Source organism: Heliconius melpomene, chromosome 13 (assembly GCF_056956725.1).
Source record: "Heliconius melpomene rosina isolate 202511_hmr_F chromosome 13, ASM5695672v1, whole genome shotgun sequence".
Lineage (NCBI taxonomy): Eukaryota > Metazoa > Arthropoda > Insecta > Lepidoptera > Nymphalidae > Heliconius > Heliconius melpomene.
In genome coordinates, this window is record NC_140401.1 from 11,363,817 (window position 1) to 11,376,234 (window position 12,418).

Below are 12,418 nucleotides of genomic sequence, written 5' to 3' on the forward strand. Positions count from 1 at the left end.
ATATAAAATTTATTCAATCCTATTGATTATTATTTAGTTGTAAAAAGTTTGTAATAGGATATTATATTCAGTAATTTAAGTAACTTTATTGTTGTCAGTCCTTATAAAATACACTTATTATTTGTGGTTGTTTGTTTATATTTTGATGGTTGTTAGCGCACGCTCCTCTTGCTTGTCACCCCCCATCCTCACTTTTATTTTTAAAACTTCAAAACCCACAAAAAGTCTGAATCCACAAAAATTTGCACGATATCAAAAATTTCACTGAAGTGATGTCGATTTTTTTACTATATTCATATATGTATTTTTAAATTTGCATACTTTTTGCTTTTATTACAGCTTTTTAATTCTGATAAAACACAATATTTAGACTAATGTCTATGGTTATTATAACATGTGTTGGGAACTTATAGAACTTATAGAAGGGAATATGACAAACCTTATATAGATGGGCCTTAAATTAAGTTTTACGACACCTGCTATATATTATGCTTAAAAATTGTACTATCGTCAAGTATCACTTTGTAAATTGGACTTACAATTGACAGAATTAAATATGAGTTTTTAAATATTCAAAAATCTTCGCAATATACATGTATACATGTATGTTTAACATTGAAAAATTATATACGTAGAATAGTTGTGCCATTATAATTTAAATCTGTAATGCAAGAGAGCCTACGCTACCAATCATCGGACAGCCTATAGTCTATGCTAATCAGTCGTTCTGCCAATCTTTCCTGACATGGCAGCTTCTGGACCACATCCTGTTCAACCCGGCGCTCTGGATTCACACTCCGGCCGCAGTTCAAGCCCGGCTTTACTGCTACTTGGCCACGGACTTCCTCGCCGATGCCCATATTTACGGAAGTGTGAGACGAGTCAGTACAGTGCTTCAGACGGTTCATACATTGAAATATTACTATTGGGTCGTCAATCCTAGGACGAAGAGTGGGATAACACCTAAAGGATTGGGTATGCTATTATTGATTGATTATAAAGTAGATAACACATAAATATTTTATTATGACTTAAAAATAATTTTTATTAAGAGATTTTTACTTTATATAAAATTGTAGCTTTCTTACTGCTCTGTTTGGATAACCATTTGTATTTCAGCTTTGAATAAAGATACAACTGAATAATATAACTTTGAATAATGGAATAATATAACGAATATTAATAAAACTTTTAATATTTCATACTTCTACCTTTAATAATTTTACCCTTATTTTATTTATTTTCACAAAAATATTAAAAAATATATGCACATAGATTTTTAGCATATTTTTTTTAATTTTTAAATTTAAATGTTTCAGACGGACCTCGCCCTGCTCATAAAGACATATTGACGATACGAGCTTACATACTATTGTTCTTGAAGCAACTCATCATGATCGGCAACGGTGTAAAGGAGGATGAATTACAGTCCATATTAAATTATCTTACTACAATGCATGAAGTAAGCATAATTTATAGTTATTTTGTAGAAATGATTGATGTTTCAGTTAATTGGTTGATGACTTCTTATTGGAAAATTACTTCTGCATATTTTTTTTATTACAAGCTTTATTTGACTAATATATCGTTAAGAGTTAAGGGGAAAAATAACACAACGCAGAGGAAACTCAGTTCCAAGCACAAATTTCGGGAAATTGCATGTTTTGCGTGCGGAAATAAAATTAATTCATTTTCCTGTGTGAGTTCCGAAACATATCATAGCATCCAGCAACCATGCCATTGCGACTCGATTTTTTAACAATGATAATCATTTTTATTAACACAAATAATTTTAATTTAACGAAAATGGGGAACCGAGTATCTTAACACTAGTGTCCTTCTACCTACTCTACTATATATGGGAAACAGCGTGAACTATATAATACAGTACAATAATAATTATATTGCTTTTTATTTTGTTTATAGGATGAAAATCTTCATGACGTACTTCAAATGTTGATCTCGCTAATGTCGGAACACCCCAGCTCCATGGTGCCAGCCTTTGATGCGAAGGTATTATTGTTTTTAGCTTCGCGCTTTAATTTGCTGCGGAGTAATACAGAATTTCTGCATATAACAGAGTATAGCATGACAAGCAGCTTTAGAGTAAAGACTCTTGCTGTAAAGAAGAAGGCAACCACGAAAAGGAACCAGTCAAACTTTCGCATGTACAGTCTTGTGCATAATATTCATAATGCGGAGTTCGGGGTCACTGTGTGTTATATACAAGCTGGCGCAGTAAATGACACTTAGCGGTGCACTCTATTGTTACTTTAGTGTTCTCTCTGATGACCCATAAAGTTCTTGTTGGGGTAGACAGAGAGAACCCAGTGTTAAAAAAATATGTTTTCGGTTTTCGGGCAAAACTCAAGACACTGTGGAGTAAAAATTAATCAAACACGCTACGACGACATTTACAGTCGGATATATTCCTCTTGTTTTTTTTATAAACAAATAATAATATTTTGTATAATGGCTTTTTTATATAATGGTTTATATCTTATTAGAATTAAACCGCCTTATTAGAAATTTTAAAGATTATTAATAATTATTAATACACTATAATTGTGATTTGTAAATATTTCAGGGTGGTGTAAGGACAATTTTTAAACTACTTTCATCTGAAAGTCAACTGATCAGACTTCAGGCGCTGAAACTTCTTGGCTTCTTTCTCAGCAGAAGCACTCATAAGTACGATGTTTTATCTTATTATATGATCACGGATTATTAATTAATTCAAATAAACGAACATTTACTGCCAAAAACCAACTTACATGCAATTAATTCAGTGAAAAGACATTTTGTCGTTTAGTAGAATGATAAAAAGGACAAAATAATCTAATATCTATTCCCTCCTAGAAGAAAATACGACGTGATGTCGCCACACAACCTCTACACGTTGCTAGCTACGCGCCTCGCGGCGTGCGGGGAGGCGCTCGCCCTGCCCGTGTACAATGCATTATATGAACTGCTGACGGAACACGTCGGTCAGCAAATATTGTACACGAGCCATCCGGAGCCACAGCCACATTTTAGATTGGAGAATCCTAGTAAGTATATTTTTCGTTTTTAATTACTTTCTAATGTTAAGAATGTTGTTTTCATTCTTGTTACTAGCACAATATATTGTATTGATTGATAAATTAGGATTTAGGTGTGATCTTATTGAATGAACTTATTAAAATTTTATATTCATTAGATCTGAGTGATTATCATTTCTGCCGATTCACATTTAAACTGATCTTAAAGTTTCTTTTAGTTTCAGTCAGGCTTAAGAAACTATTATAAACATTTATTGGCTAACAAATTTGTTTTATTTACAGTGATACTGAAAGTCGTAGCCACATTAATCCGTCAATCAAAACAAACTGAGCAATTACTCGAAGTTAAAAAACTATTTCTATCCGACATGACATTATTATGTAGTAACAACAGGGAAAACAGACGGACTGTGTTACAAATGTCAGTGTGGCAGGAATGGCTTATAGCAATGGCGTATATACATCCTAAAAATGCGGAAGAACAAAAAATATCGGATATGGTGTATTCATTGTTCAGGATGTTGCTACACCACGCAATTAAACATGAGTATGGTGGGTGGCGTGTGTGGGTCGATACTTTGGCAATTGTGCATTCTAAGGTCAGTAAGAAATTTTGTGTTAAACTGATAAAAGTCTATTAACATTCAGGTCAAACCCAAATTATTATAATGTTTGGTAAATTTTAAAAAAAATCATATATAATATATATTCAGTAAAATTAGGAGATGCCTAAACGATTTATTTTCTTTCGTACTAAAATATTTAGTTATATGTATTTTATTTTATTACACTTCAATTGTAATATGTCTTTTTAGACAACAATTGTCAAACTGACGATGTATCAAAGCAGATATCATTTTTACACTGCATTTCATTAATATCTAAATTAGAGTTGTTGTTGATTATTGCAATTGGCTCTATACGTGTACATTTATTTTGTGTAGCACCATTAATAAAAATTTTGATAACAAATATTTCATTTTAGGTATCATATGAAGAATTCAAACTTCAGTTCGCGCAAATGTACGAACATTACGAGCAGCGACGTGCCGACAATATAACAGACCCTGCTGAGAGACAACAAAGGCCAATTTCCACCATATCCGGGTGGGACAGACACGCAGACGGACCTAAATCCAAAATGTTACAAGATACTGACGAAAGTGTTGACAGTACTCCGGTCTCAATAAAAAAACAAAATGTTCTAAATCATGCAGCGCAAACAGAAATTGGCAAAGGGCTTTCTCTGAGAGAAGTCGAATCGTGTAGGTGTAAAAAAAATAATGAATTAGCAGAAGAAAGGACTACAGTAGTGTATAGTGAAGTGTGTAAAGTGCATAGTCCAATTAAAAATAATACCGAAGTGCCCATCGAAGGTTGTGATAGCAATAACGAAGTTGAACACGTGATTGACGAAGAGCATCTTGAAGATAAAACTCTTAATGAAAATATTGAATTAGTGCAATCAATTATTGAGAATAAATTATTAGAAAGCTCAGAATCTGGTATAGGAACTATGGAATTAGATTCTGACAAAACTGACAAACCACTGACAAGACAAGGCAGCCTCGATTACATTCCAGTACGTGATATAGGTGATAATTTAAATGATAACACTGATAAGAGCGAAGGATTGCCTTCTAGTTTGTCTGTTAGTGAAACAGCGAGCCCAGAACGAGTGGCTGATGGATTACATATAACAAATGAGAGAGAATCTGAAATGTCTGATCCGTCCGAGTTATATCTAACGCCGAGTGAAGCAACTAGCCCCAAGAAAATGCAAGATAAGGCTGATTCAATTCCAGATGACGTATCAACTGATGATCCAAAATATATTGCTATAAATATTGTCAATGATGTCTTAACTGTTGCTTTAGAAACGGTCAGATTAAAGACAGATGATGATACTGATTCAGGAGCAATTTCCGGTGGATTGCATTCAGAAGGAAATACACCCAATGGTCGCGAAGACTTAGAACCTGATATAGAGGACATACTAGATCAAAAACAGGCAGCGGAAACGATTGCTCACGATTTAGTAATGGATATAATTAATACTGTTGTGTCTAAGAGTGAAGAAATTAAAAATCTTAACATGGATAGCCCTCAAAGGGTTCTACCGTCAGATCACCCCCATGAAGGAAACGTGCTACCTCTCGATGGGGAATTTTTAGTGCCATCTAAAGAAGAAAAAAGTGAATCGACCTCCACAGAAGTCACAGTTGTAGAAGAAAACGCCAAAAACGAAAGCCAAAGAATAGAATTACAAAAAGATACCGAAACACACGAAATACCTCCCATATCGACGATTAGCGAGAATATTTCTCTTGCGAATAAGGAGCAAAATGAGAGATGTGAAGAAGAGAGGGAAAGAGATAAAAGACGTGTTAGTTTGCCTGGTGATAGTGAGATGAAGCAGGATAGCAATAGAGGTGAAGGTGTCTCTTCACAAGGTACTAATACGTCGACGTCGCCAAAACGGCCTCGTAGCGCCTCTACTAGCACACAGGTTGATTCTAACCATTTTGGTGAGTATAAAAGTACCTAACGTTTATTTTATATATAAAATATATAAAGTAAATTAATGCTAGTATTCCGCTCGCAGCTGAATCCGCGTGGTGCTTATAGATTGATTTTGGTTATCCTTATTTCGTCATTCTTTGTTCTGAGTAAAGGAACAATATATTTTGACCGGCGTCACATTACTACCTTTGATTGTTCAATAACGAATTAAATTTAATAATATAATAGATAGGTATACTTTCAGTTGTCTATCATTGAAAACAACATCAATATAACAGATATTACGGCTTGCATTGAAGTATCTACAAGTCAATCAGTGGGAAGCGGCTTAGTTTTGTACTATATTAAAATTTATGTATTTTTATGCGTTAAATGAGTTAAAACCGATACAATTGACTATTTGTATTTAATTTGTAAGTTGTTGTACATCACTAATTTCGTAAAAAATAATTGCGTATGTTATAATACCTGCATCTATTTTAAAATATTAAAAATATATTTTTTTAACTAAATGAACAATGTTTTCAGAAACTAAACGTCCATCAAAATGCAACAGGCCAATGTTTTCGCCCGGCCCCACACGCCCGCCCTTCCGTATACCGGAGTTCCGCTGGTCCTACATACACCAGCGACTGCTATCTGATGTGCTGTTCTCGTTGGAGACTGATATACAAGTATTGAAACATTAAACATATGCTAATTTAATTATATTATTTAATTAATATTAGTTAAACGCTACTGACACTACGGGCTAAAGGCGGAGAATAAAGTAACCTGTTCTGCTTAATGACACACGTTAAAAAATATATGTATATACAAATATGATTTTGAGGTACATTTCTTATAATAATAACAACATATTCCATGATTGAGAGTTCGTTAGCGTCTCGAAGAAAAAATATATTTTTTGCTTAGGGTACATCGAGAGAACTCCGCGTTTAACTCGAGTTCGACACACTACTTGATAAGTGACGGAACTAACCTCGCCATAACGAAAAAATAAAAAAATGTTAATTCCCTCTCATTGGGATCAAACCCACGACCATTGCGTGTATAGTCAGGCGCTGAACCACTGCACCACGAAGGCCCCAATATTGTTTAATACATAGAAAAGTGTTTTGGTTTTGACTTACGTATAAACTTCATACGAGTTCACTTCATACTTATGTATTTCTATTAAAACCACATGTACTTTTGATGACTAATAATAATTCTTCAACGCACTAATCTTTCAGGTATGGCGCAGTCACTCAACAAAATCAGTGATAGATTTCGTGAACAGCAGTGAAAATGCTATCTTCGTGGTGAACACTGTGCATCTTATTAGTCAGCTCGCTGATAACCTTATCATCGCTTGTGGTGGACTGCTGCCTTTACTTGCCAGTGCCACTTCACCTAATGTTAGTATATTTTATACAAAAAATGTTTCATAAAAGTAAATTAAGAGGCCAGCCATGCTAAACGCGACTGGTTGAGTGTTCGCTTCCTACTCGAATAAATGAAATATTTGCATTTTCTCTGGTCTCGTGGACAAAGCGCTGCGTTAAGTTCAGCCACTCAACACGCAATGCCTCCGGAATTCGGCGGAAAATACCCTGCTGTGTGCAGGATACAGCGTGACACTAAACACTATTTTTTTTAGAAATATTAATATTCGAATTTCTATGTAAATTTCAATTTAAAATATGTATTAAGCTAGACCATCATGGCGCAGCGCTTAAACAGTTAACTGAGGCTTTCTCAGTCTTATACTTTTTAAAAATGTTAAAAGCACCATAACTTTGTTTTCTCTATTTTCTTTACAAATGATGGTGTATTAAAATGAAATGTATCTTTCCCAGAACGAATTAGACGTTATAGAACCAACACAAGGCATGCCAGTTGAAGTCGCAGTTACTTTCCTGCAACGCCTCGTGTCGATGGCCGATGTTTTAATATTCGCAAGTGCATTAAACTTTGCCGAATTAGAGGCAGAAAAGAATATGTCCAGCGGTGGAATACTACGACAGTGTTTGAGACTGGTAGGGAATTCTAATATTGTTATTTTAATAGCTAAAGTTATTTGAGAACTAGTTTTGTTTTCATAGTCGAATTAAATTTCTACATCCTTATTTATTTATAGTTTATAGTTTTGATTTAGATAAATTATTTTAAAATCCTTTGTAGTACTAAGAAGGATATTGTGTGATTTTAATACGTAATTATTATAAATATAATTATTGTTTGTTATATATGTCCATAATAAATGGAATTTAGATAATTTTGTCTCGCTTTTACTACATAGATAGATAAGAAAACCATATATTGAATAATTTCTTGAAGACAAATTTATAATCATCTAATGATTTACGAATATTATTAAATTAGTATTTAGTTATAGATATTAAATTATATTTTTATCTAGATACTAAAACTCTCGCCGACTTTTCCCTAATATTTATTATATACCTAAAAAAAATATGAAATATAACTCGGCATTTATATCATGTACTATTTTGTAATGTGTATTTAATGAAACTCAAATCATTGATTTTAATAATTTTTGTCTGTCTGCGAATTGCGCGCGTTAATCTTAGAATGACTTAGCTGATTTAAATATTCTTTTAAAAGTTATTGGAACACAAAATAATTGGATAGTACAAGCCGGCGCAGTCGAGAGCGGGAGCGGGGGTTTAATTATAATAATTAAATATCACACGATACCAAGGCAACATGCGTCGGTGGGAGTTAGTATTGTAGTTCTATAGCGGTAGTATAGCGGTAGTCGTCAATTCGGTGTTCAGGTGTGCACGTGCGCGGTGCGGAACTGCCTCGAATGTAAGGAGCGCCAGCGTTGTACTGCGCGCAACAGGGAATCCCCGTCGCCTAAGGTGAGTCTAATAGTGATGTAACGATTATTCGTATTGGTATCTGCAAAGCTTGCGCGATTGATTTTTAATAAAGTCAAGATGTTATTTCACCTAGATTTTGATCTGTATTCAAAATAAGAATTTACCATGCTTTTTTTTTAAATGTCACATAATTTACCACTGGTCTACTAAAGTTAATCTCTCCGTCAAACTCACTGAACCTGGGAACCTAGTATTAAAACACTCCGTTCACATTAAGAAAATTCAAAATATTTAATTTTCTCGCGGGCGAATAGAATCCAGAGTCTGTTGTAATATTTATATTCTTAATATTTGGCCTGTTATATTTTTTTATTTTATATAATTGTAATTCTTTTGCCTTCACAATGAACAGAGTGTAGTAGCAAGCTTGGCAGACGCGTCGAGCCCTGTCAAGGATCCAGAGAGGCTACTTCAAGATATGGATGTGAATAGATTACGAGCGGTCATCTATAGGGATGTTGTAAGTAATGTTAAATTATTAAAACTATGAAAATATTTTTTGTACGGTTGCATTGTTTAATTTTTTTAAAATTCAATTTATAATTCAGTATTTTTCTCAATGTCTATAAATATTGAATTGCTATAATGTGATCTATGTGAGATGTGTGTGTCTAAGTCAACATAAAATTACAGTTTAACCATACAGGTATTAATAAAAACATAATATTATACAATAATCCAACAGGAGGAAACAAAACAAGCCCAATTCCTATCCCTGGCTATAGTCTACTTTATCTCCGTGTTAATGGTGTCCAAGTACCGTGATATCCTGGAGCCGCCATCGCACGCCCAGCCTGACTGCGCGCGGCGGGTTCACCACTCTCATGATCACCACGGTACGGTATTGTAGATATTAATTGTAGTAATATTTTGGATTAGAATTTCGGTCATATGTTACTTGAATATTGTATCGTTTGTTATGTTCAGTTTTGTTATATAGGGTTTTGTGTACTTTGGCCCAGTCAAAATACGATTAGTCGTTTTCAGGATATTGGACAACAAATTAACAAATTATGTATAAGAATTTGTATCTCAGAAATTATAGGTTTTAATTTCTATAAAAAATTTATTCTTTCGAATATTTTGTGAAATATATCAAAAGATAAACGAAATATTAAATAAATTACCAAACTTATTTAATTAAGTTTATAATTTTGTATGACATGTTCTTAGATTTAGATTAGTAAAGAATCGAAAATAGGACTTGGAGTTAGAATTTTAGTATTATAATTTTTTTAACTAGAATGTTTTCGGTAGTAGGTAGGTACATTTATTGTAACGCATTTATAATCGCCCTAATTTCATAATATATTTATTATTAGCAATTTTCATTTATATTATAGTTTTTAATTTTATCTTCTTATATTCGTTTGCAAAATTGAATCGATTTAAATTATCGAGTTTAAAAATATTATATTTTTGATTTTCGAATCATCTGTAAATAAATCAACTACAACAAATTTCGTAGCAATAATACTGCTTGACTTTATTTTGAAATTAAAAAGAATGTTTTTTTTTTTAATATTACAATCATCGATCATCAAAAAAATTACATAGTAGACTCATTTTTTGCTTCTTCAATACGCTTAGACGCACTATTTGTTTTTAAAACTTTTGATCATTATTGTAAATTTATCTAATTTTAACATACTTTTAGAATGTGTTAAACATTTTGAGCACGGTCAAAAGTGGAAAAAAAAACTTAAGAAACCATCTTTATGACAACTATAATTTTACAATACATTTTGTCAAAAATAATTTGGCTAATAAGTTATACTGCTGGGTCTACTTTTGATCGTAAATGAATCGGAAACATAATGACGTATCTAATATAATAATTTATATTTGAAGTGGTGTTTTTCCCCTTTTTTCACGCCGCTTGAAATACGCGTCACCATTTGGGACACTGGTAAAATCTACGTTACTGTCACTGCCACACTGCGATGACGTCGACTAAACACTAACACCTTACATGAAACGTATCAATCTGTTATTTTGTTGGTATACCCACGTGAATTGTTTATTTTACACGCATTTTTTGCATTCCAAACACTTGTTATATCTTTCCTTTATTTTTTGTCTGCCTTTTCTTGGACTTTGTTCGAGAATTTTTTCATCAAATCCTTATTATGATCCTTGTTGTCAATTTCTAATGTCTTACTCAATCAATTATTCCATATATGTTTTCAACTTCTTTTTCGGGGATTTCTTTTTTAACCTACTGCATCTTCCAACTTCCCTTCCAATTTCTTCCTGACTTTTATTTCGAAAATTTCTTGTCTCCCTATATCATCTTCTGACTCTTGCTACATTCCCATTCTTCCTTCGACTTTTCTTTCTTCTTACACTACTTAATCTTCCATCCTTCCTTATCCTCCCGAGTCTTCCATTACTCCGGGAACAGGGTCGAGGCCGCTGTTCCCGCAGTGGTCGCACCATGTGTACCCGCAGTTCCTGCCGGGTGGGCACCCCGCCCGCCACTCGCACTGCAAGCTCGATTGCCCGCAACACGTTAACGCGCACGCGCACGCACGCATCGCTAATTACCACCGCGCGCACGCAGGTAAACGCGGCCTGGGGCGTTCGCATTGCAACAGTTAAAAAAAAATATAAAATTTGGTTCTCTCTATGAAAATTCTATTTGTAACTTGATGTAAAGAAAAATATCAACGTTTTTGATTATATTTACAAAAGAGTAACAATTCTTCTTATGTGGCTTCAGCGCTTAAAAGCTTTGGAAGCTTATGTTACTCTTACGTAACTTTTGACTTAATTAAATATTATACTGTAATGTGAACGTCTAAAATTATCAATGTGGTCGATGTTTGCGCACGCTGTTTTGTCCATTACAAAAATATTAATGTATATTTTAATATATTTCAATAATTATTATAGGCTTATATTTTATTAATAACTAAATAAATTTTACCTTATTTATCTATTTATCATTATTTCCATTAAGTTAAAAAATATACGAGTATATAGGATATTTATTTCTCGTTCACATCTTATATCGATCTTATATAAAATGACAAAACAGTGTATAATAGCACCGCTTAGGCATCGCTGACGATTTTAAGTTGTTTTTATTATGATTTGCTCCACCATTAATAGGTACATACATAGTGTGTGATATCATCTAGAAATTAAAGTGCATGTTTCAGGTAATGAAGATTTCTAAATTTTGTTGATGATTTTGACTGTACTTTTAGTTAATTGTAAATAGATCATGTGTTATTTTATAAATCACGCAGAGATTTTAGAAAGATTTGAATTGTATCGAAATATTTTAACCCTTCGTTTGGAACTTTAGCACTGTTTGTATACTACTAACTCAGTATTATTAAGCTTATTTCAATTGGTAGTTAATTAGCTTTCTTATTGTCATTCCTCGCTTTAACCCTTAATGTAAACTAAAGATCAAATAACTTGGAACAAAATAACCGCTTTGATAAAGCTTTATTAGTTTAGTTCTAATCTTAATTATCTCTAATATTAAATATCTTTCCATAGAACATAATGGTGACGACGTCGAGTACGCTATGATTGTAGTCGACGAGAACAATTCTACTATGAATGAATTAGACTCACCATCCATGAAGGTAAGACTAGAATGTTCATTATATCTATATTGATTTTCATTCAAAACTAGGCATGGTAATAATCTTAACGAATCGAGTAAATTATCTATAATTATTTAGATTAAAATTTAAATTTGATCATATTATTTCTTGTCTCGTGTAGATGTTTTGGTACATTTTTTTGGTAAATATAACTTTAGTTTTCATAGTAGCAGTTTGTTTGTATTTAAATTAAAATAAAAAATTAAGCATTGTTTCAACAGAAAAATTTGCATGCATTTCTCATTCGAAGAAAGTAGTTTAGAGATCACGACGAATTTTTGATCAGTTAGTGTAGGACCCCGTTTGCATGATCCCCTACATACCTGAACATAATATCGTT

The 12,418-nt window shown here is 33.0% G+C and overlaps 1 protein-coding gene across 17 annotated transcripts in view; it reads left to right on the forward strand.

Moving 5' to 3' along the window:
• rg (A kinase anchor protein rugose) overlaps nucleotides 1–12,418 on the forward strand; it is a 424,034-nt gene that overhangs the window by 258,863 nt on the left and 152,753 nt on the right. For 10 of the 17 annotated variants that reach the window (XM_085196877.1, XM_085196885.1, XM_085196888.1 and 7 more), the window contains 15 exons: nucleotides 753–975; nucleotides 1,320–1,462; nucleotides 1,927–2,013; nucleotides 2,588–2,691; nucleotides 2,860–3,050; nucleotides 3,324–3,640; nucleotides 4,027–5,569; nucleotides 6,093–6,238; nucleotides 6,800–6,964; nucleotides 7,406–7,585; nucleotides 8,348–8,434; nucleotides 8,808–8,915; nucleotides 9,141–9,291; nucleotides 10,860–11,018; nucleotides 11,969–12,057. In XM_085196877.1, the coding sequence (XP_085053003.1) occupies nucleotides 753–975; nucleotides 1,320–1,462; nucleotides 1,927–2,013; nucleotides 2,588–2,691; nucleotides 2,860–3,050; nucleotides 3,324–3,640; nucleotides 4,027–5,569; nucleotides 6,093–6,238; nucleotides 6,800–6,964; nucleotides 7,406–7,585; nucleotides 8,348–8,434; nucleotides 8,808–8,915; nucleotides 9,141–9,291; nucleotides 10,860–11,018; nucleotides 11,969–12,057 (3,693 nt within the window). The remainder of the gene's footprint in view (nucleotides 1–752; nucleotides 976–1,319; nucleotides 1,463–1,926; nucleotides 2,014–2,587; nucleotides 2,692–2,859; nucleotides 3,051–3,323; nucleotides 3,641–4,026; nucleotides 5,570–6,092; nucleotides 6,239–6,799; nucleotides 6,965–7,405; nucleotides 7,586–8,347; nucleotides 8,435–8,807; nucleotides 8,916–9,140; nucleotides 9,292–10,859; nucleotides 11,019–11,968; nucleotides 12,058–12,418) is intronic. The other 7 variants (XM_085196889.1, XM_085196879.1, XM_085196880.1 and 4 more) reach the window with 3 other exon arrangements.